The sequence below is a fragment of the Ahaetulla prasina genome, chromosome 5 (genome assembly GCF_028640845.1).
Source record: "Ahaetulla prasina isolate Xishuangbanna chromosome 5, ASM2864084v1, whole genome shotgun sequence".
Classification (NCBI taxonomy): domain Eukaryota; kingdom Metazoa; phylum Chordata; class Lepidosauria; order Squamata; family Colubridae; genus Ahaetulla; species Ahaetulla prasina.
In genome coordinates this window covers 39,910,586-39,934,944 of record NC_080543.1, presented here as the reverse complement: position 1 = coordinate 39,934,944, position 24,359 = coordinate 39,910,586, and the positions used below count along the sequence as shown (strand labels likewise).

Below are 24,359 nucleotides of genomic sequence, written 5' to 3'. Positions count from 1 at the left end.
GCCTACCATTCCTGTCCAAATGTTCTCTTTGATTGTATCCAATTTCATAGTTATTACATACTTATGATTATATTTATGCTTATATATAGAATAGTTATTTCATGCTTATACTTATATATATACTGTTGTGACAAAAATAAATAAATAAATAAAAATAAGAGAAAAACTTAGTCTCCATAAAATTATTAGCCAATATAGAAATACCTTATCAAACTTTTCAGGCTGAAGATTTCCTATTTCTCTTCCATCGTTCAGAGAAACAGTAATTAGGCTCATCAAAGATTCTGGAATGAAGGATTCTAGTGTCTGCTTCAACCAATGGAATCTCAAGTAATCATATTCATTTGACTGTAAAAGCCCTATGCAAGAAAGTTAAGATAAAAAAAAAATTACATAGCCAAGCCAGTTTTCTCAAGCCACTTAGACTATATTTGGAATATAAATTAATTCCTGTCTTCAGCCTAAAATAATAATAATAAAAGAACGTTTTGAGAGCATTCTTTATCAATGCCTTTGAATAAACTTAAATGTGTTTTGGGGAACAAACTTGCTAACAATGTATTATTGAGTTTACTAATGGGGTGGTTTACCTGGGACAGCACCGTGGCTCAGCGGTTAAGACCTTGGGCTTGTTGGTTGGAAAGCCAACAGCTCAAGTTCAAGACCTGAGTGTTGTGCGACAGGGTAAGCTCCCGTCTTCACCTACTTTAGCAGTTCGAAAGCATGCAAAGAGTAGATAAAATTGTATCACTTTGGTAGGTAGGAAACTGTGCTCTGTGACGTCATGCTGGCCACATGAGCATGGAAATGTCTTTGAATAGTGCTGGCTCAACAACCCTTGAAACAGAGATGAGTGCTGCCCCCTATAATCGGTTACAACTAGCAGAGTAAAATCCCACAGGAACTCCTTTCCTTACCTGGGCAAGCATATTGCAGTGTGGCTACTGATTTACCCCCTGGGGCAGCACACATATCCAACACTTTTTCTCCATCTTTTACTTCCAGAGCCAGTACTGCCAGCAGAGAGGCAGCATTTAGCAAGTAATACTGCTTCAATTGTCCATCTTGGTGTTTCTGAGCAGGGAATTTTCCGAGCACATCACTGATGTAACACTTCAATGATTGTGGAAAAGAGGATGAAGGTCTTGTAAAAAGGAGGCGATAGTTCTTTAAACACAAGTAAGACTCCATTTCAGAAGAGCAACTGAATTTATTAAGGAGCACTGCATATTGCCAGTACTGCGGTGTTGTAAGAACTTCCCTGCATATGAAAGAAGAAAAAAATCCAAGTATGCAGTGATATGTAAGAATTCAACAATTTGTTAATATGTGTAGTTGTATCTGAAAGGTTAGAGAGGTTTAACTGATGGTCATTAATTTCTAGATTCAGTTACATATGAAGGCAATTAAAACAGGACAGAATATTACACATCTTTTAATCTGAAATAAGCCACTCTGAATGTGTGTGCACAAGGTGAAAGGTACAGGATTTGAGTTGCAAAATGTGGCCTTGAAGTCAGGAAAAATTCATGTCTTTTATCACTTGCTACCCAATTTATTTTCTTATCATTAAGACCTTATAAGAAAGCCATTGTAGTGGCATAGTGGTTAGGCTGTTGGCTTATGGGTCAAATGATCAAGATTCAACGTGCCTGGAATTTATTGTCTGTTTTTATATGACTTAGTTAAGTCATATAACTGAGTTAATTCATTTTCTGTATTCAAACAGTGAATAAATTAATTTAATGAGCTGGGATTGCATAATAGAAAGCCAAAGTTAAAACTTCTTTATTTATATGTATATAGCAAAAGAAGAAGGGGACGACAGAGAACGAGGTGGCTGGATGGAGTCACTGAAGCAGTAGGCATGAGTTTAAATGGACTCCAGAGGATGATAGAGGAGAGGAAGGCCTGGAGGAACGTTGTCCATGGGGTCGTGATCGGTCGGACACGACTTCGCAACTAACAACAACAAATATATGTTTATTATATATATATGCACCTGAGGGTAGAACAAGAAACAATGGGTGGAAACTAATCAAGGAGAGAAGCAACTTAGAACTAAGGAGAAATTTCCTGACAGAACAATTAATCAGTGGAACAAGTTGCTTCCAGAAGTTGTGAATGCTCCAAACTGGAAGTTTTTAAGAAGATGTTGGATAACCATTTCTCTGAAGTGGTGTAGGGTTTCCTGCCTAAACAGGGAGTTGGAAAACCACCAAGGTCCCTTCCAAGTCTGTTATTCTATTCTATTCTATTCTATTCTATTCTATTCTATTCTATTCTATTCTATTCTATTCCATTCCATTCCATTCCATTCCATTCCATTCCATTCCATTCTATGTCAAATTAATATTCCTGCTTTGTTCAGAATCTTAAGGCAGCACACATTTGATTATTAGGTAAAGGAAAAGGTTCTCCTCGCACATACGTGCTAGTCGTTGCCGACTCTAGGGGGCGGTGCTCATCTCCATTTCAAAGCCGAAGAGCCAGCGGTGTCCGAAGACATCTCCGTGGTCATGTGGCCAGCATGACTCAACACCAAAGGCACACGGAACGCTATTACCTTCCCACCAAAGGTGGTCCCTATTTTTTCTACTTGCATTTTTACGTGCTTTCGAAACTGCTAGGTTGGCAAAAGCTGGGACAAGTAACAGGAGCTCACCCCGTTACATGGCAGCACTAGGGATTCGAACCGCTGAGCTGCTGACCTTTCGATCGACAAGCTCGACGTCCTAACCCCTGAACCACAGCGTCCCTTAATTTGATTATTAATTTGATAATTAATTATTAATTAATTTGATCCCTTAATTTGATTATTAGGTAACTGCAATTACAAGGTCACCTGGTTAAATAAATAGTGCAAATTCAACCAATGGCTGAACTTGGATCAGTCATTGCATAGCCAGACTTGGGTGAACAAAAATAAGGCAGGATATAAATGCTAACTATTGTACAACATTTATGCTGTCTTCCTAAAATTTTTGCGTGCAGCCCATTGAGAAGAGAAAAATTACACAAATTTTATTTTGTATGTCTAATACGTCTAATTGTGGTTACATTTGAATTTAATTGAATCATATTTATGTAACGTGCAGGTTCTGCCTAACCCATTTAAAAGCTAAATATGGATGCCATTTAAAAACTAAATATGGATCTTGGTATGAAAAAATAATATCTAATTATATCTAATTGATATAATTAGATAGAACACATGATACTGGATCAGTGGAAAGAAACAGTATCACCAAGAGACTGTTTACCAAAATCATGTAATTTTCAAACACACTATTCTTTAATCACCATGATGACTGGGGTTTTCTAGGATTTGAAGTCCATTTCTGTTCGAGTTATCAAGGTTGAGAAACACTGGTTTATAGTATACCTCTTTTCTTTTCTGTCACATTGTAATTATGTGCAGAGTAGTGTTGTGACTATAGCGTTGAAGCACAATGCAAACTGAGAAATATGTATATAAACCCATGTAATTTTCTAAAATGAAACATGGCAAAAAGTGTTCTTCCTCTACCTCAGAAAATCTAAAGCAGATACACAAATTGATGTGTCTAATTCACAAGCAAAGGAAAAATATTTGCAGATATTCAACTATATACGGTACTATTAAGAGGAAGCACTAGCATTGGAATCAGAAGGTTTAGCTTGAGTTGAATCTGTGGAACCAATCCAGAAAACTATTAAGCCTGATTTTTTTAAATATAGATTTCTATCTCAAAGATATCTTATGATGAGAAAGTAAATTCCACAATTTCACTTCTCTTCAACACATACACAACCTTCAATCTAATAGGAGGAAACAGCTTCCTTACTCTTTCCAAGAATTCGGAATATCATCGTCTCCAATATGGGGACTCTTGACATCTATAAATAGCAAAAGGAAGTGGATCTGTGGTAGGCTGGGAAGGGACTGCAGACAGACCAGATCTATGGTTCTCTTTTCTAACTGGTGTATAACCTACAACAGCTCTAGAATTGAAACCATCTGAAAAATAAAATACAAAAATACTGCTTTTGCAACATCTATTGTGGAAAGTAGGCCATTACATTTTTAGCTATTCTGACCTTCTTTCTTTCAATTAGATAGTCCTTCCAGTTTTTCACATCAGACAAAATTAGCTAGGAAATTGTAGATCCTGCTACAGGAGCAATTCTTCTGCCTCTTGCTGCATTTTTATCAAAATAATAATAATAATAATAATAATAATAATAATTTAATTTGTATACCGCCCTTCTCCCGAAGGACTCAGGGCGGTGAACAGGCAGATAAAATGAAAACAATACATTACAATAAAAACAACATTTAAAAAACTTATTCCAATAGCCTAAATTTAAAATACAATACAAAATATAAAATAAACCCCATAAAATCCATATTTAAAACCCTATTAAGCCAGTCCTGCTCGAAAGAATAAATATGTTTTAAGCTCGCGGCGAAAAACCATCAAAACATTTATTTTGAAATTCCCATCATCCAATTTTATCAAACAGATAATGATCATCCTACAGTAAGTCATTCATAAGGTCTGCATACATGTCAAATGACTCCGGTATGGAATGCTGACTAGTGCCAATCTTGTGCCTTTCATAAACCATCCCATCCCAGGAAATGATGGGAGCTATATTCCTAAGACCATGGTCATTAAGGAGGAGGATTTTGATATATATATATATGTATGTATGTATGTATGTATGTATGTATGTATGTATGTATGTATGTAGGTAGGTAGGTAGGTAGGTAGGTAGGTATGTAGGTATGTAGGTCTTTGGTTATTCGGGTTTTCTCCCGCGTAAAATTGGAGAAAAATTTACGTGGGAGAAAACCCGAATAACCAAAGACCTACATACAAACACCCACGAAAACCTCAGAAAACAAATATATATGTATGTATATATGTATATGTATATACTGGGTTACTTACGGGACCGTCTACTGCCGGCCTCTATCTCCCAGCGTCCGGTACGTTCCCACAGAGAGGGACTCCTCAGGGTGCCATCAGCCATACATATGTATGTATGTATGTATGTATGTATGTATGTAGGTCTTTGGTTATTCGGGTTTTCTCCCGCGTAAAATTGGAGAAAAATTTACACAGGAGAAAACCCGAATAACCAAAGACCTACATACAAACACCCGCGAAAACCTCAGAAAACAAATATATATGTATGTATATATGTATATGTATATACCGGGTTACTTACGGGACCGTCTACTGCCGGCCTCTATCTCCCAGCGTCCGGTACGTTCCCATAGAGAGGGACTCCTCAGGGTGCCATCAGCCAAACAATGTCGACTGGCGGCCCCCAGGGGGAGGGCCTTCTCTGTGGGGGCTCCTACCCTGTGGAACGAGCTTCCCCTCGGGCTTCAACAACTACCTGACCTTACGACCTTTCGCCGCGAACTTAAAAGGGGCCGGTTTAGCTCACGCTGGTAAAGCCTGTTATTAAGAACACAGTAGCCTGCAATTACTGCAGGTTCGAGCCCGGCCCAAGGTTGACTCAGCCTTCCATCCTTTATAAGGTAGGTAAAATGAGGACCCAGATTGTTGGGGGGGCAATAAGTTGACTTTGTAAAAATATACAAATAGAATGAGACTATTGCCTTATACACTGTAAGCCGCCCTGAGTCTTCGGAGAAGGGCGGGGTATAAATGTAAACAAAAAAAAAACCTATTTATTTCATATGGCTGGACTGGCCTGATTTTAAATTCTAACTTTAAATTTTAATTGAACTTTGATGGGTTTTAAATTTTTGTAATTTTATGGGGTGTAATGTTATTTTTAAATTTTTTGGCAAATTTGAATCAGTTTTTTAAGGGTTGTTTTAATTATGGTGTATGTTTCTGTTTGTATTTCATTTGCCTGTTCACCGCCCTGAGTCCTTCGGGAGAAGGGCGGTATACAAATTAAAACATTATTATTATTATTATTATTATTATTATTATTATTATTATTATTATTATTATTATTATTATTATTATATGTAGATGTAGATATGTAGATATGTAGATCTTGGCATATTTGGGTCTTTTCCCGTGTAAGGTTGAGATTATCTTGGCGACGTTTCGACAAGGTCTCAATCATCATCTTCAGGTTGGTACTTTCAGTTTCGTGCTTGTGCAAGCACCAGCCTGAAGATGATGAGTGAGACCTCATCGAAATGTTGCCAAGATACTCTCAACCTACAAGGGAAAAGACCCGAATATGCCAAGACCTACATACCTATACCCGTGAAAACCTATGAAAACAAATATGTGAGTGTGTGTGTGTGTGATGTATGTATGTATAGTGATTGATAAACCAGTAGTTCAGCTTTGATTGTATGGCTCCATTTTATAAGAAAAATCCAACATAAAAAAACGTTTGGCATTTTGAAGACAAGTACAATTTTTCTTATGCCTGTTTTGGATGTTACTCTTTGGTTACACTCAGCTTGACTATCTGTATATCTTTCAGTATGGGGTACTTAGGAAGAATTGCTCCTGCTACCCACACATGACCAAATTAAAATATCTGGTTAAATACAAAAAAAAAAGTTTTGGCATTTTGAGGACAAGTACAATTTTATTATTTAAAAAAGGATGGATTGGGGTCAGTAGGAAAGAGTAAGAAGAAAACAAAATAAAACAGAAATTAACCTGACTGAATTCCATGCTCCTCCCAACTCTTCAGAGTATTGTTTCTCGAAGTGATTGAGAACAACCTGGCATATTTGCTTCTGAAGCTTTCTTTCTAACATTGACTCTTTCTGATGTGACATGTGTGAGAAAAAAAGAGAGAGAGAGAGCATAAATTCCCAATATGCAAGTTACAGTTTAACCGGTAAATATCTTTCTAAAATAGGTTTATTTCGTGGACAGATTATTTGCAATAGGGATCATTTCACATCGCTTACACCTTTTCAACGCAAAGTGAGGAAAAAACGCCTAAAACTCAGGCATCTGCGCTATTGTTTTCCGCAAGAAATGGCAGAACCCCCTTCTATCCCAACGAGACAGAAAAAAGAAAAGCAAAGCAAAACGCACCTTTCCATTAATACCGAAAATTAGGTCTAAATCTTTTTCTTGATTGTACTGGCGAAGCAAAACTAGCCGAGATCCCCATCTCTAAGTCGATAGGATATCATTTCACTTTACACCAAACTTGGCAGCTTTAAGACTTGTGGACTTCAACTCCCAGAATTCTCCAGCCAGCCAGGAGAATTCTGGGAGTTGAAGTCCACAAGTCTTAAAGCTGCCAAGTTTGAACACCTCTGCTTTATAACCATTTAAAAGTCGATTTTGGGCATTCTGGGAAAGCCGCGGGAACACGGCGAAGCAACACTGCGGTCTTCTCAACCGGTTTGCGCTCACCTGGCTCCTCGCTGAGGAATACCGCTCCTTTCGGTGTCGCCGAGCGGCAACCAAATTCGCCCGAAGCATTCCCCGCAAGAACATGGTCAGCACTGCAAACGGCGCACGTTAATCCTTTTCAGTTCTAATCAGGCCGGCGGAAGCGTCTCAGAAAACCGAGTCGCGAGTGGAAGAGGGGACGAGGGAAGTGCAATTAGCGCCTCCTGCCGTGGAGGAGCTGAAACGACACGTAGCGCAGCCGCATCAGACTAGGCTGGCTAGAATATGGGGCTGGAACGTAGTTAATTCTTCATTTTTAAAACTCCTTGTGGGTTGGGAGCGCAGTATATAAATGAAAAGCTTCTAAAAGCAGGAATTATTTGAGGCTGATCTTTGCTTGCCAGTATTTCCCCCCCCCAAACATAATAGATGCTTTATTGAAAAACCAAGGGTCCCTTAATTTCTACTAAGAGGACAGTCAATCTAGTTTTTCTTACTAACACTAGTAAAGTAGTTCATTTATCTTCTACTTTCTGTTTTGAAGTTGACGGCAAATTACATAGTACTCCCGTTTCCCCTCACAACCACCCTGCAACGTAGGCTGGCCCAGTGGTACTAGTGGGCTTTTCTAGTTGAAGGGAGACAGAGCCTGGATTCCCCTGGTGCTTCAGTATTCTTCATTGGCTCCTAATTGTTTCTGAATCTTAAAAGCACAGCGATCAGTGTCTTGGGTCTGCGTTTTTTATGCCATTTTGAAACAATTAATTCAGATATACCCAGTGAAAAAACTTGATAGGGTCCAAACCTGAGTTTTACATGTTTGCATCATGAGGATATCAGAAATCGTTCATTGGTCACAGATAGGCGTTATGTGCAATTTGAAAATTTTAGATGGATCCCATCTAAAATGGACAATTTTTTGTGACATTAATAGCAAATGTTTATAATTCGATCACATTTTTGTCAGTTGGTCAGTAATTCTCCATTTGGAGAAATGCCCAAGCTGCTTAAGGAATGGGATAAGATGTGGAATACCAGAGACAAAAATGAATCTATGGAAATGATCTCCACAGGATTTCTTGAATCAAATCATAGGACAACCAGTTGTAAAACTAGATTCTAAGATTTATGATTAATTTAATGCAGATTAATTACATGTGAGTGTGGTTTCATTTGAATAGAAATTTCATTGAAATCCATGATCCATTTAAGCCCAGGGCTTTTTTGTCCAGGTAGCATCAAAACCAGCTGTGACTATAACTGTAATGGCTCAGTGAATGCAGATATCTGATTTGATTATAGGTTCATGTGAATACTGTGTAAAAATCAGAATCACAAAGATCTATGCATTATATTCATTTTTATGGCTATGAATTCCCTCATTGCTCCATTTTATCTCCTATGCTCTTTAACATCTACATTAAATTGCTGGTAGGCTAATGTAGGCTAAGATGCCAAGAATACATGGACGATAGCAAGCTCTCCCTCTCCATTTTAAAAAAACCTAGCTTAGGTGAGTCAACTGAAGTAGCACTTAGACAAAGTAATGAACTGGATGAATCCCAGCTAGCTGGTGTCTGTGAGTTGTACATCTGCCGTGTCTGCCATTTATCTAAAGAAGCAGGTTTGCAGTTTTTCAAACTGATACATTTTGCTAAATAACAACAGGGTATGCTACATCCAGACTCTACAGCAGAGATAAGCAACGTGCTGCTTTGTGGGTGTTAAGATGCTGTAGTCCAAAAGGTGTTAAGACTCCAAGTTGCTAACTCTTGCTCTACATTAGGGCTGTGCAAACCCGGAAAAAGCAGTAGCTGCTTTAAAGTACATTAACTTCGATGAACTGACTCCTTAAAGTTGTTTCATCTTTTCACAGTCTCAATCCTTTATGAACGTACCTTGATGAACGTATCTTTTCTTTTATGTACACTGAGAGCATATGCACCAAGACAAATTCCTTGTGTGTCCACTCACACTTGGCCAATAAAAAAAATTCTATTCTATTCTATTCTTTAAAGCACTGCTTTTTTCACCCAGGATGGAATGGAAATGGTTGGTAAAATGAACAATGGAGTAGTGATGTGCTCACACAAGAGCCAAAGTATTTCTTTAAAATAATTTCTGAAATAGAAGCCTTACTCCATCCAACCTTGTGCTCAATGCTTTGGGGAAATTTGAAAATCTATCACACTTCAAATGGATTCTTTAGCAAGTCATTAATGAAACTTACTCACAATTTAAAAAACAAAACAAAACTCTGTTCCAGATAAAGTGAACTGTGCTATGAAATATTAAATCACATTTCTGTGTATCTTTATTTCAGACATAAAAACATTAAATGTACTATTCAATAAATAAACAAAAGGAAAGTCAACATGTTAAAAACACATTCCTAGTATTTATGCATCTGGTAACAACAAAAATCCCATGAATATACTTCATTATTGAATCTATTTCCACTAATAAAATAGAAGGTAAATAATTCTTCCTATGAGTTGCAACTTCCCCGTGAGTTCAATATGTTCTCCAGACAGAAAATCTTCTATTTGAAACAGATTTTGAGGACTGGAGGAAGGGAAAAATACAGCATGGGTAAGAAGTCTTATTGCATTAGCCTTGAGAAAGGAAAAAATGTTTTTGAGCTTCAAGAAAGTAAGACAGTCCTTAACTAAAAGGGAAAATGAAAAATAAACTTCAATTTTTATAATCTAAAAATTCAGGAATTCAATATATATGGAAACAATTACGTACCATGAATTATGCATCATTTTTTACATTAGCCAGAAAGTAATCTTACAACAGCAAGCTCATTCAGCTTGTATGCATGCAACCAACTATGTTTATGAGACTATTTTTCTATGACTTTAGGACAGATACAGATCATGGATGAAAGGATTCAAATTGATCAGTTTCATGACTGTTACTGTTACATGGGTGTTACTATTATGAAGCAGAACAAAAGCATTACTTTAAACTGCAAAGAAACAGAAGCTTTTGAATAAGATGTTGCTGGAAGGTGAGAATTTCCAAACTTCATTACATTCACAGATTTTTCAGTTAAGTATTAAGGCTTTATGATATTTGTAAGCCATTCAATTACTTTCACCATCTGAGCATACAGAGAAACCTCTGATCATATGCAAATTTTGATCATTTACCTCTAATATGCAATGACGAAAAAGGAAGTAAAAATTGGATTGTAATGTTTTTTTTAAAGAAAGGCGTTTTTAAAAATGTTCATTGTTAGAATAATATTTGCAATTATTAACAACTGAAGCAATAAAAAAATCTTCAGGGGAGAAAGATACCTTTTTAAAATAAACATTGTCATTTATTTCAGCATATATGAAACCCCAACATAATGGGGAAATGTGTCTGCGTGAATAAAATAAAGGTTATGGAGTAATTTGAATTCAAAGCCAAGGCTTGGATTGTGAAAGAACATGAACTTTGCATCCACCTATTACCTTTAAAACAGCTAAGCTTGCCCCATAAGCCTGGGAGAAGATACATTCGTTACATTTGTTGTAAGGAGGTATAACTCAATTCTACAATTCTACTTCTACTTACTTTAAAGTGACCCATAGCCCTGGTTCCCTAATCCATATGTTCACATGTTCCCCAAGATGAAATGACTACTGCAAGAGAAGTGGCCATGAATACTCTATACAGTAATTGAAGGACATATCTTTCTATCCTTTGGAAAGTCAAAAGGTTACCTCTCCCTCTAGCTCCAAGAACACAAAATTAATGGTCTCAATTAACTTCAAAAGTGGTGTTTCCCATCAAGGAAAACATAAATATAGTTTCCTTCCAACACACATTTCTTTCTGGTGGACCAAGAACAAGATAAAAAGACATAATTAACAAATAGGCAAACTGTGAAGCAAATCACACACAAGTATATTGCTTTTCCAAAAAAAAAATGTAGTAGATACGTATGAATATAGGTATGCATTTTAGTATGTCAAAATAGTTCTGCTGATCAAATATTCTTAAAAAATAAAATACTATAAAAATATATCAAATTGTTTAAATGTATAGTTCGTATTTTTCCCATTTGAACATGCATGTACTTTTAAAAAAACTCCTGAAGTGTTGAATATAGAAAAATATTTAGCCAAACTGAAAGCATGTGTGTGCATAATCAAGTTGAGTTTGGTCTTGAGAACATTGTTTCCAGCAAGGGAAATAAATATCCTGTTGTCATTTCTTTTGCAAGAATTCTGCTTGTATGAGGTTCCTTGTTCCGTATCAACTTTGAAGAGCAGCTGGTAAACTGAGGAAGCAGGATCGTTAACATTTAGAAGAAACATCCTTACCAGGAACCCAATGTAACCGTGATGCCCTTGCCCAGCAACTTGTAAGAATACCAGGTATCTCTTCAAAAAAGAAGCAATGTCTAATGTAATGTTATTTTAGATTCCTCTTGAAAGCTACAAAATGACTGCTTGTTAAGAAATGACACCATGCATATCGCTGTTCGGTCTTTGATGTATAGCAAGTGGTGGCAATGGCTTTCCATAGAAATCTAAAGCACAAAGTAGAAAAGAAATCAAATTAACAGACAATATACCTCTTATCCAACTATTGTGAATTGAGCAGAAAAAAAGCCATGGAATTCTCTGCTTATTTAATATGCATACAAAAATCTTTAGCTTTCATCTGATAATTTTATCTTGTGCAAAATTTATATAATGAAAGATATATGTTTATTATCCATGTTTATCAGTTTCACAATCTTTCTTTTACATTTTTGTCATTTCTTCTGGCTATAACTTTTATTTTCAGAATGACTTGTAAAAAGAGAAAAACACTCGAAACAATTTTAGAATTACAAATACTCAGACCACGACTACTCTATTCTAGACATAAAAACAAACATGGAGGAACTTTTTCCAACTGGTACAAATTAATAATGTTAAAACATAAAGGAATTTTTAGTTAAACATAATAACAATCTAAATTAACTGACACCAGATGGATAGTATTCTTTATTATATATAATTATCTCAAAAATCCCTGTTACTGCCACTCTCAACCCACCTTATGTTTCATAAATAATATATTGATCAAATCAGTCAGAATATAGAAAATAAAAGGAATAATTTTGGAGAATCATTTCTATAGGAAGCATCTTTTCCCCTATTTTCCCAACTAATTCTAAATCAGCAGCAACCAACATTGAAGATTTAAAGTAGATATAAACCTTAATGATTTGGAGATGCGAACAGCAGATTGCACTCAGTTGCAAAACCAAGTATCTGAAAATTTTTATGACAATGTATTTTTTTAATGTAAGCAGAATTTCAAAAAGGAAAACAAAGCAAGTGCCAAATTATTAAACCATGTTGGAACAGAAACATCCATTTTAAAAAAAGAATTAAAAGACAGAATTCATCAGGCAGGCTTAGAATATGCAAAATTATAAAGCTATAAAAAGAGAATGGAGGCATTCAGAAGAGGCAGAACAGAACGTTGCATTGGTTATAGTCACCAGTTTTTAGGATATGTTTTTCTTTTAGTTGTGTTGACTATAAATTTTTAAATCATACCTATTGAAACAACATATTTTGCTTTGGATTATCAAAACTCCTCCTTCCTCTCCAGATGTAAATTGATAATTAATGTTATCTGTTAAAACTGTTTAAATTCTACAACAGAGAAAATCTATGAAATTTCAATCTGTTGCAAAATATTAAGATATGTTTTTATTTATTTTGTATGACATTAACAGAATATTAAGTATCTATTTCCTATATATTTTCTACAAATCAAAAATACTTCGAGTGCAGAGTTGGATTATATAATACAACTAATTTGGTTACCAATCCTTACAATAATATTCTAAGATAACAAGATCCTTTTTACAGAAGAGAACTGCTGAATCAACCCAAGTCTGTCTTAGTCCAGTATTTTGTTTATCTGGCCAACTTATACTCCTGCAGTGTACAGAAGAAGGAGGTAGAGACGTTCAATCATCCTGCTGATGTTCTTCTGCAACTTGTATTTGACCAGCTGAGAGATAATATTTAGTCTTCAGAGCTAATGGCCCTTAATGGAATTGTCCTTCATGATTGTATCCACTCACTTTAAATTACTAGATATCACATCTTGCAATACTGAATTCCAAAAATTGATTGTTGTGTATAGAAGTGCTTTTTCTAAAACCTTCAGTCAGGTTCCCAGTGTGACTCCTTGGCTTAGGGGTTTTAATAAAAGGAGAAAAACTTCCCTTCACTTTCTCCATACCACTCATGATACCTCAACTGTTAACTTTGTCCCCTGTCACTTTTTCTAAGTTAAAGGTATTCTAGACTTTCTCGCAAGGAAGGCATTCGAGACCCTAGTAGTTTCGATTTCTGTAATCTTCACTTTTCCCAGAAATATTACAGTCTTTTTAAAAATGTGCTAACAAACTGTCCACAGTATTCCAGATGCAAATATACCAAACTGTTACAAAGGAATGACAATGTTTTCAATTTCATTTTTAGTCTCTTTTATATGGTAATGAATGCTAGCACAAATTTTGCCTTTTTCAAAGCTGACACATATGTCTGGAACTTATGGCTGTCACGGTGTATCTACAGTCAAACTGATGGGCTTTGCCAGTGGCACAGATCTATGATTGTTGCAGTGTCCCATGGTCATAAGATCACCACTGTGACCATCACAGCCAGCTTCTGACAAGCAAAGTTAGCAGGGGAGCTGGCAGCAAGTCACAGTTGTGACACCACATTTAACCATGAGTGATCTGCTTAATGACTGCAGTAGAGCTAATGTCATAAATCGGGTGCAGTCATGATGTTTCATTTAACAATCACACTGCTTAGTGATAAAGTTGCATTTTTTAAGGGAGGACTATCTGTATCTAATAATTCTACAATTTGGAATTGTGGCTTCTCTATTCTGTTGCTAAATTTTCCCTGATATTTAAGATTCTGGAGGTAAGGGTCATTGGGCTCCTTCCCCACTATAGTTTCCTGCCCTGTTCCTTTTGCCCACCCTGATCAGAATTTTCCAACTGCCTTTCCTTTTTCTAAAGATAGATGACTAAAACTGATCTCTTAGTCAAGGAATGCAGAGTCACTTAGTAGCTGATCTAAACTTAAATATAATTTTATTTAAAAACAACATAAAGAATAAAACTATAGAAAAATATTTAACAAGGAAAAATAACATTTGGTGAATATTTGTGGGTTTTTTTAAGGCCTAAATTATAGAAAAGTTCAATTATAAGGAAGCTAGAAATCTAAAATTCTAGTAATTATTCACAGCTTCTAAAACTGGAGTCAGTGGTATGTAATACTCCCAATAAATCCAGAGTAAATAGTACTCAAGTGATGTATCTCTTTCATCATCTCAAATCAAAATTGTCATGTTTTCAAGTGAAATATTGACAAGGATTGAAAGAAGTATATGCAAAATTTTAAGTAACTGTATTCTTTGAGCGAGTTGAAAATCAAATCTTATAGGAAATATCTCATCTGTACAGCTTCACAAACTTGATTTATAACTTGCAATCAGAAGTATTTCTTGCATAAGAATAATTTTATCCCACTTTTTAACAAAAATATTGTCCAAGGAATGACAACTTTAACTCCAGATACAATCAGGCTGATATTTAAGAGCAAAAAGATTATAATCCAAAAACATGGCCTTTCTCCTCCCTACCTCTTTTTTCTGTCCTTTCTCTCATTTTCTTTTCTTTATACTCCTTAAAAAGAAATGTGGATATTAAACAAACTATTGAAAATTATACGGTTGTCTATTACAAAGGAAATCAATTTATTTAGAAAATATAGATTTATGCACATATAAATTTTCCATATATATTTCTAATCTGGCGAAGTAAATTCTGAGGCCTTCAAGTAAACCTTGAATATCTTAGTTATCATTTTACAACTCTTCCAAAAGTTGCTACTTTATACATTTTAATGTAAAAGAAGGGGGGGATTAAATATATGGGGCTCACCATATTAACTGCAATTAACTCATTTTAAATGCTTTTAACCATAGATGAAATAAAATTTAGTTTTTGTCTAACAGTGTCCTTTTTAAAAAAAAAAATATGGCCTTAGGTATTCTATTCAAAGGTAAAATATAGCCTTTAGCTAGAGAAAGTTGAATAACCTTGATCTAGTTTAATATTACATGCTCTGAGAAACAGGTCAAACCAGCACGCCAGACATTAGTCTTTTTTTTTTGCTCAAGATCATTTTAGAGGTCCTGAGGTTGAACACCAACCATACATATATATGTTCTATCACTGAACAATGCCATATTGTCAAAACAGAAAACATCTCCAATCAGTTTTTCAAGTTTTTGCATAAAATGATACAAATACTTTCAACCTTTCATATGCTATTAATAAAATTAACAGCAAAATTGTATTTTTAGAAAACCATATGCTAATAAAAACTGCACTGTACTTACAAATGGTTTCTAGAGATTCAGATAAGTAACCATAAGTTAGGCACACAGTGTCTTCCTGCCTAATTAACTCATAACAATTCCCCCCTCCCCAAAAAAACTCGGCTTCTGCTGCCCCTTATAGAATTTAGCACGTGATTAATCTATGTTTAAGGTTCAATATTTATAGGTGTTGAGAAGAGAAAGAAAAAAGATTGTGTGAATGCTTGTCTGCTCAGAATATATTTTTCTCCTATTTCAATATTTCTTAAAATCTATTTATAGCAATTCATAGCAGACCTTCTTTGGCTGAATAGTTCAGAATGGATATGGTCCTTTGCACTTTAATGTGTTCTATTTTTTTCCCTCTGAGGAATATACAACTAATTACATGATCCCTCAATAAGCAACAGATTTGTCCTGAAGCAAAGAGAATGAAATAAAATTATTAACTAGATGCCATTTATATATAGTTTAAAGAAAAAAACAAGGAGTGAAAATTATGGATTGTTCTTAAAGAAGCGCCAAATTAGTCAAAATGAAAGAAATATGCCAATATGCAAAATAAAATATATGTTGCTGAGGATAATTCCTCTGAAATTACCATTATAATGAGTTTCACCAAGGGGCTCAAGTTTTCGAATTCTGTTAACTTTTGGTGTTTCCCATCCAACTGCCAAAAAAAAATAAAAATCAAACATTATTTAATCAAACAATTCTGATAAAGCAAATATTCATCCATGCACAGGGAGAAAATCTCAAGCTACCAATAAAACCAGAACTACTGTTTAACTACTGATGAGCATGGTAGACATATTGGGGTAGAAGTTAATTTGCATAGGATTAAGACTCTGATATTGAAACTTTATTCCTTGGATGCAAATAAAGGCTAAACATTTAATAAATAAACAAATAAAGCAATATTCTATAAAGGTCTTATGACATATTTTTTTACAACCCCATTCCCCCCCCCAAAAAAATAAAATGAGACAAAAATATGTTTAGTTTCCAGTAAAAGTAAAAATTTTATTGTGTTGTGTTCTTTCTCTCTCTAATTCAATTAAGAAATAAGGCATCATTCCTTTTTATACAGCCAGGCTTTTTTTCACTTGCCAAGTAAATTTCTGGGATGGAATATTTAATAGACTTTGGGAGCATAAGGGTACAACAGAACAAAATAGAGAATAAACAGTGTCATTTCTAACAGATAAGAGTCCAGGAAATAGAGGAAAGCATGAGAAAAGTTAAGCTGCCTTAACAATGTACATTATGTGGGAGAATTATTTAGTAAGCTTTCAAGATTCTGTAATATTATTTTATTAGCAATAAATATGTTTCCAGAAATTCACATGGTTCTTGTTTTATGAGTTTGTAAGTTTGTGATCTGGAAAGATCTTTATTGTGACTTGGGTAATATAACAGAATCATGAACCATAAAAATAACTTTTCCCCACAAGTTATACGTAGTATAATTAAGGCAGAGTTTCTCTAAATCTCTTTCTCATGCTTTTCTTTTCTCCTGGATTTTCTTCTACATTACCCTTACCACTCCTTAGTTCTCTCGCTGCGTCCTTTATGTTCCCAAGATCATTTAACAGTGCTATATACTTAATTTACATATCTTTTCTTTTGAAATACTTCATGTGAAGTTGTGTTATTCATATGTTGAAGACCAGGGGTCTCCAACCTTGGCAATTTTACGACTTGTAGACTTCAACTCCCAGAATTCTTCAGCCAGTGCATGCTGGCTGAGGAATTCTGGGAGTTGAAGTCCACAAGTCGTAAAATTGCCAAGGTTGGAGACTCCTGTTCAAGACCTCAACTTTTAAATACTGATGCACATTGTACTCACCTGGTGTATGAGTTGCAATTGGAGTAGGAAGTGGGGAAACAATTTCTTCTGTATTGACTGGTTCAACTCGATGATTTCTTTTTAATTTTAGTTTCTTTGCTTTCTTTTTACTGTTTTCTAAATCAAATATAAATAAAACCATTGATGTTACATAAAGAATTTGAAATGCAATTAGAAAACATCTGTGCTTACACAGATAAAGACAAATTTTAATCAGAGCGTAAAACAACTTTATTTGGTAATAAGCACAGTTCTTAATTATGTCGACATAATGTTCAGTTAATACTATATATTTGTGATAGACTATAGGAATTTAAGTTTGTCACCTAATAAAAGAAATCTATCAATTACTTGGCAGCTCATTAGGTTTTTCTAGTCCTTTTTAAAAAGATTGCCTAGCAGCTATATTCTCCACTCTCTCCAAGTTCAAATGTTGAAATAAACTTTTGTAAAGCTAACAGGAATCATATGAGGTATTTTATCCTCTGAAAACCTCAGTAGAAATTAAATAAAATCAGCCTTTCTCGCTCAAGATTCTTTGAATCAAAAAATGTGAAAGAATACTAAATAATTTTCTGTTGTTGTTTTTTCAGAGTACATGAAAAGGTAATTCATCAGTTATTACTAAATTATTCTGAGAAATCAGAAGGAGCGTATTGTAAGATCTAAGAGAAATTGGCTGGTAACACAGCATTTACAAATTCTTATCAGTCTACCTGTTCCTAGATTCAATGTGGCATTATCACCAGAGTCAAGACTTTCTGAGATCTGCTGGTCATGCTCATCTTCGTGTTCCATTTGTTGTGTTAGTGCAGATTTATAGTTTTCTATCAGTTTCTGTTCGTTGGATTGTTCACTGTTCAGACTCTGAATGTCTATTATCTCCTGATTTGTTTTAGGTTTCAAGGCAATAGCAATCTTTTCATTCTGTTCCCTTTGCCTCTTCTTCTCTTTTTCAATTTTCTTTTCATTCTAACAAAATACAGAAGAAAATGCCATCATTGCAGCAGCATTTCAAGTGTTAGTTGGGGAGGAGTTAATGTCAACAACAAATCAGAGGATACTTTAAAAGAATGACTGAAATACATTTCGTATATTAAATTTACCGAACTATTTTTATGTATTATTATGATTTACACCAGGCACTAAATTAAGTTTTTTTCTAACTGCCCTTTCAGATTCTTAAGAGGCTTTGGTGTTTTCCACAATAACTTTGCAGATAGTGAAACAAACACACATGCACACACAAAAATCACGACCAGCTTAAAATCTATATTTATGTCTTTATACTAGCCTTTCCTACTGGATAACAAATCAATAATATAAAATGAACTTCAATTTCATATAATGGAACCTCTAATTAATATTCTGCTCTTCTAAGAAAACTGCTTATATAACTTTACATTTTAATTGCTTTGAATTTCAGGTATTTGAAATTTTACTGTGCAAATATTCTCAATAGCCTTAGTTCAGTTCTTTATATGAGCCTATGGATTTCTATGCAATTTTATTGACATATTGCTATGGATAATGGATATAAAATATTAAGTAAAGCTTTTTTCCCATGTGGAGAATACTGATTTATATATCATGGCAGCTTTTTTCATATTTTGAACTATTATTCCAATAAATTAATTAGAAAGACACCAATTATAAAACTTGGTATCTTTTAAAATTGCTATCTTTTGATTGATTATGTGTCATCAAGTTTGTATTGACTCTTCACAATCACAAAAATAGATATTCTCCAAGAGAACTGTCTCTAATCTGATCCTTCAGGTCTTTCAACCATGTTGTATTGTATTTTTTATTTTGTCACAACAGTATATATAAGCATAAGCATGAAAGTAACAAAATAATATATAAGCATATATATATAAGCATAAGCATGCAATAACTATATTAATTGGATATAATGAAATAAAACAATAGGACAGGAACGGTAGGCATGTTTGTGCTCTTATGCACGCCCCTTACGGACCTCTTAGGAATGGGGTGAGGTCAATAGTAGACAGTTTTTGGTTAAAGCTTTGGGGATTTTGAGAAGAGACCACAGAGTCAGGTAGTGTGTTCCAAACATTAACAACTCTGTTACAGAAGTCATATTTTCTGCAATCAAGATTGAAGCGGTTTACATTAAGTTTAAATCTATTGTTTGCTCTTGTATTTTTGTGATTGAAGCTGAAGTAGTCTTTAACAGGAAGGACACTGTTGTGCCCACGCTGCTGAAATTGAGTTCAACCACCTTACTGCTGGCTGTCCTCTTCTCTTTGCTTTCACTGTTTCCAGCATTATAGATATCTCCAGAGAAGTAGCTCATTTGCATGAAGTGGCCAATGTATTATAATTTGAATCTGAACATTTTTGCTTTAAATGAGAAACTCTTCTATTCTATTATCCATTTGTTTGGTTTCATGGCTATCCATTACATTGTAAGAAATCTTTCCCAATATTAAAGTTGAAAAGCAGCAATACTTTCTCTTATGATTTTTTTCAAAGTCCAACTTTAACTTCCACACAATGACACAAGAAAAATAAAACGCAATGCCTGCACCATTCTGATTGTAGTATTATAAGCAGATCCTGGCATCTAAATATATTTTCCAAGGCTTTCAATGCTACTCTACCAAGTGTTAGTCTGTAGCATATTTCTTGACTATTGACTCCTTTACTTTTCATAGTTTAATTATTATACATTATGTAAAGTTGTATTTTCAGCTATCAGAATAGGGCCATCAGCATTGCATAGATTATTTGTGTTTCTTCAGTCAGTTTTAAAAACTCATTTTTCAAATCCAGTTTGCTTTAATATAAACTCTGCATATACACTGATTTATTAAAAGCATGTATGCTTTTCCCACTCCTTTGACATCCTGGAACCAATCTGATTTGCCATGTGGCTTTCTGACCCTAAATTTTGCATCAGGAAAATAAAATGTTCTGGTGTTCCTATTTTTATAAACACATTCCACAGCTTGAAGTGATCAATACAATCAAAAGCTTTTATATAACCAATGAAAAATATACTTATGTGGTGTGGGGTTTTTTTTGGCATTCTTTGACTTTCTTAATTATCCAGCATGAATTAGCAATAAATGACTTATCTCACTTAGCTTTTTTTTTTCTAAAGTCAACTTGAACAACTGGCATCCTTTCATAAATGAAAGAGTACCAAATTTAATGCAAATAGTTTCTGAATATTGATCCATTGATGCTATTTTATGATTTATTTATTTGCTTTATTGACTACTAATAATGTTTAGGAAACTGATTGCCATTATACGGAGTTCTGCTTTGTATTTCCTTATAAGAAGTTGGAGGTATTGTTCATGTCGGCAAAGAATTAAGAAATCAAAGACATCAAGAGAGACATTGAAAGAAGAGGTCAGCAAAGAAATAGATATGTGCAGTAGGAAACATCAGCAATAGCAAATAGAATCTAGAAAAAAGGATTTGGAGTGATCTTGTTGATAAAACAACTGGACGGCAGGGATGAAGGAATCCTTACAGGAGAAACAGCTCAAGAGCTGTAACAGAGTAGAAAAGCAAATAAGGTACCAAAATCTTAGGATAACTTTGAAAAAAAATGTTTTTTTTGGTCTTTTGCTTCCAGACAAGAAGAGATCCTTAGGAAAAGACAGAAAAGGGAACATATATAGCAGGCAGCGGTTAATGTAAAATCAAAGTAATTTGATGAAATACATTTTAAAAATTGACCTTGTCACTACAAAAATTAGTTAAATATTTAATCTTGCCTTAATGGTATCTGGGACCAAACACACCTGTTCATATCTGGTAGCAGCACAGAAACAAGAAACCACTGAAAATATGGAAGGCACTGAGAGTGGTGAGAATTTCCCTGTTATGGAAGAAATAAAGTTGGGGGGGGGGGAGTATTTAAGTCATGCTGAAGGACCAAGAATAGGACAGACATTGGACAAAAAAAGTGACAAGAGAGACTAGAGCAGGAATAATCAGAAAGAAGGATTCATTTGGGGTAACTGAAAGAAATAATAGTAGTACATAATTATGGCTGTAACTACTCCAGGAATGGAAATAATATCTTCTTCCTCATAAGATCTTCTTCCTCATCTCATAATAAAGGTCTCAAAATATTAAAATCCCAGAATTAACAAAAGGAAAAATATAGATGAGTTTTTGGAATATATGATAGAGAACAAAATTTATAAAGCCCAAGCAGGAACTGGCAGCTGGGTTAGAATCCAGCTTTACAGGAAAGGTCTAAAGAACTTACACAACTATAACAGACTAAAATAAAACAAAAGTGATATTACACTGATACAATGTAACAAAACATGCATATTAGATATGCATATTCAATATGCAGTGTTAGAATAGTTCTTACCAATCCTATCCAAACCAGATAAAAAATACCACCTAATGTTCAGAGAAGGTTGAATATTATTTGGTCACCTACAGAATTAAGGAAGCATAGAAAAAGTAGGTAGTTGTTGAAAAAAGGCTGTGGAAGCAAGAAGCCAAAATAAAAGGAAGCTTTAAAACTTACAAAGAAAACAATTAGAAGAGGCCAGTACCCTGTTTCCCCCAAAATAAGACATCCCCTGATAATAAGCCCAATCGGGCTTTTGAGTGCATGGCAATAAGGCCAAGCACTTATTTCAGTGTTCAAAAAAATAAAAGACAGAGTCTTATTTTCAGGGAAACACGGTATTAGAAAAGACAACCGAAAGCCATTATTGAAATATAAAGCAATTACACATCTGACAAAGTGTATGGCCTGAACCTGCTGGCTCTTAATCTCAATGACCTAACAAAGGTAGAAGGAATAGTCCTAACATAGGTCTGAAATAAATCCTTCTGGTCTTCTAGATATAAGTAGCAACTACACTAGCACAGGCTTATCTTACATGATGCATACCCAGAACAGGAACACAACTTCTCCTGTGTTTTGGAAAAAATACAAATTACTTTGGTATAGTCAGATAAGAAGGATCTCAAAAGAAATTTTGATAGAAATTTATCAAAAATACTCTGTTATATAGCAATGGGTTCAAATTTCCCAATACATCATAATTAGTTATCAATCAAGCAAAAGGGGCTGGTAGAGAAGCAAACATAGTTATTAATAACAAAGATAAGAGGAACAAGAAAAATAAAATAGAAAGCAAAGGAAAGGAAAAATAAACAAATAACTAGGTAACACAAAGAAAAATAAAAAAGGGCCAAATATAAAAGAAAGGAATTTGAATTTGTTTCAAAAATACAATACTGGCTAAAGCACTTGTGAACAATGAATTGATTTGTCACAAATGTTTTCCATGGGTGATTGCTCCAATACCTTAGTGATTACAGTTGATATGGGCTGAAATGGGTTTCCAGTTACAAACTCAGAGTCCTCTTCATCCAAAATGCTCCTTCCTTCCCGTTCATTTTCTTCTTTCTCTTTCTGTTCTCTGATGATTTTTTAAAGAAAAAAAGATATTTTGAATCAACTAAATTTAAAAATTCTTAGAATATTACAAATTTTGAAAACAGTTCATATGCATGACATCCAAATGCAGTAAAGTGTTACTGATGAACTTGTAAAAGATGGATATGAAGTTGAAAGAACTGACCTGAAGTTAATCAATGTGAAACCTTGTTTACAATTCTATTAGAATAACCTACCTTTCATTAATTTACTAAAATATATATTCTGTTCTACCCTTAAAGCAAACTGAATTCAACAGAAATAAATGGTTATACGCCAAATAGAGTTCCTATACCAAGATAATAAAAATATGCATTATTTGCCTGATTAAATTTGGCTTTAGTTTGTATACTTTCAAAATTTATTATATGAATTTCTGTATAATTGAAAAGATAGAAATACCAAGGAAATAGCAACTCTTCATATTTGGTAAATGTAAAATAAATAATTTAATGATTACAGATTTTAAACTGTTAAAGTTAGTGAATATTCTTTTCAGGAATAAGGTTTATTTCCACCATGATTTTGTATGCTGGCTAAAAGCATATCTCACTATTCTAGGTTAGCTAAAACTTAGACATAGTGAAGAGTCACTAAGAAATCCCTTTTAGATTCCATTTAGCTGAATGATAAAAGTGATCCAATTTTGCATTCTGAGATTTTAAGCCATTTTATCTGCTCTTGTTTAGTTAGAACTGAAAACCATTGTTATGATTCATGTCCTACTTACTCCTCTGTTATGGAATATGTGTCTTCTCACATACTGCCAATTCTGACGACTTTGAATTTGGCTCTCTTACCACCATTCTAGCAATGGGCAGATTTGTTATACTTAGTTTTGGTCTAAAGCTGGAGGACCTGAGCACTTCTGTGCTTTTATCAGCCTCTGTGTATGCTACCTGTCAGAGGACTGCTGATGGTCCTGACTGTTGTCAGGTCTGTCTGCCATTGCTATTACCACAGACTGTCTGTGAGAGGTCAAGATCACCACAGTTGTCTATGTTTGTTTGAAAGAAAGGAGCTGCTAAGGCATCCCTAGTTTGGCCTGGTCTGTATCAGCCTGACTCTAGTGCCATTCATTCTGTCTCTTAAAGATCAACCTGTTTCAGTACAGTAAGTAGCTGATGTCAGATGCAGGAGTCATCTACATAATTTCATACTTGTTTTGCAGCCTTTCCAATTATATATCTCCATTTTTATGTTTTTTATTTTATTGGTTATTCTTGGCTTTTAAGATGAAGCATAAAGAAAGTCACTACTTTCAATTACTTTCATATTCAGTGAACAAGTTAATACA

General features: G+C 34.5%; 2 protein-coding genes across 12 annotated transcripts in view; both read right to left on the bottom strand.

The window, feature by feature from the left end:
- NSUN3 (NOP2/Sun RNA methyltransferase 3) overlaps positions 1–7,506 on the bottom strand; it is a 37,577-nt gene extending 30,071 nt beyond the window's left edge. For 4 of the 6 annotated variants that reach the window (XR_009155360.1, XR_009155361.1, XM_058185438.1 and 1 more), the window contains exons 1-4: positions 7,368–7,506; positions 6,654–6,763; positions 918–1,261; positions 205–359 (exon numbers count right to left, since the gene is read on the bottom strand). Coding sequence is in view for 4 of the 6 variants with exons in the window: in XM_058185438.1 (XP_058041421.1) it covers positions 205–359; positions 918–1,261; positions 6,654–6,763; positions 7,368–7,451 (693 nt within the window). In the remaining 2 variants the exon portion in view is untranslated. Of the gene's footprint in view, positions 1–204; positions 360–917; positions 1,262–6,653; positions 6,764–7,040; positions 7,152–7,367 lie in introns of those variants that run through there. The other 2 variants (XM_058185437.1, XM_058185439.1) reach the window with 2 other exon arrangements.
- A 2,126-nt stretch (positions 7,507–9,632) lies between these two features.
- Positions 9,633–24,359, bottom strand: part of ARL13B (ADP ribosylation factor like GTPase 13B) — a 44,448-nt gene continuing 29,721 nt past the window's right edge. For 4 of the 6 annotated variants that reach the window (XM_058185354.1, XM_058185356.1, XM_058185355.1 and 1 more), the window contains 7 exons: positions 22,931–23,045; positions 18,327–18,582; positions 17,611–17,727; positions 16,363–16,431; positions 16,059–16,178; positions 15,021–15,063; positions 9,633–11,877 (listed from right to left, as the gene is read on the bottom strand). In XM_058185354.1, the coding sequence (XP_058041337.1) occupies positions 15,056–15,063; positions 16,059–16,178; positions 16,363–16,431; positions 17,611–17,727; positions 18,327–18,582; positions 22,931–23,045 (685 nt within the window). In that variant the 3' untranslated portion in view covers positions 9,633–11,877; positions 15,021–15,055. The remainder of the gene's footprint in view (positions 11,878–15,020; positions 15,064–16,058; positions 16,179–16,362; positions 16,432–17,610; positions 17,728–18,326; positions 18,583–22,930; positions 23,046–24,359) is intronic. The other 2 variants (XM_058185358.1, XM_058185357.1) reach the window with 2 other exon arrangements.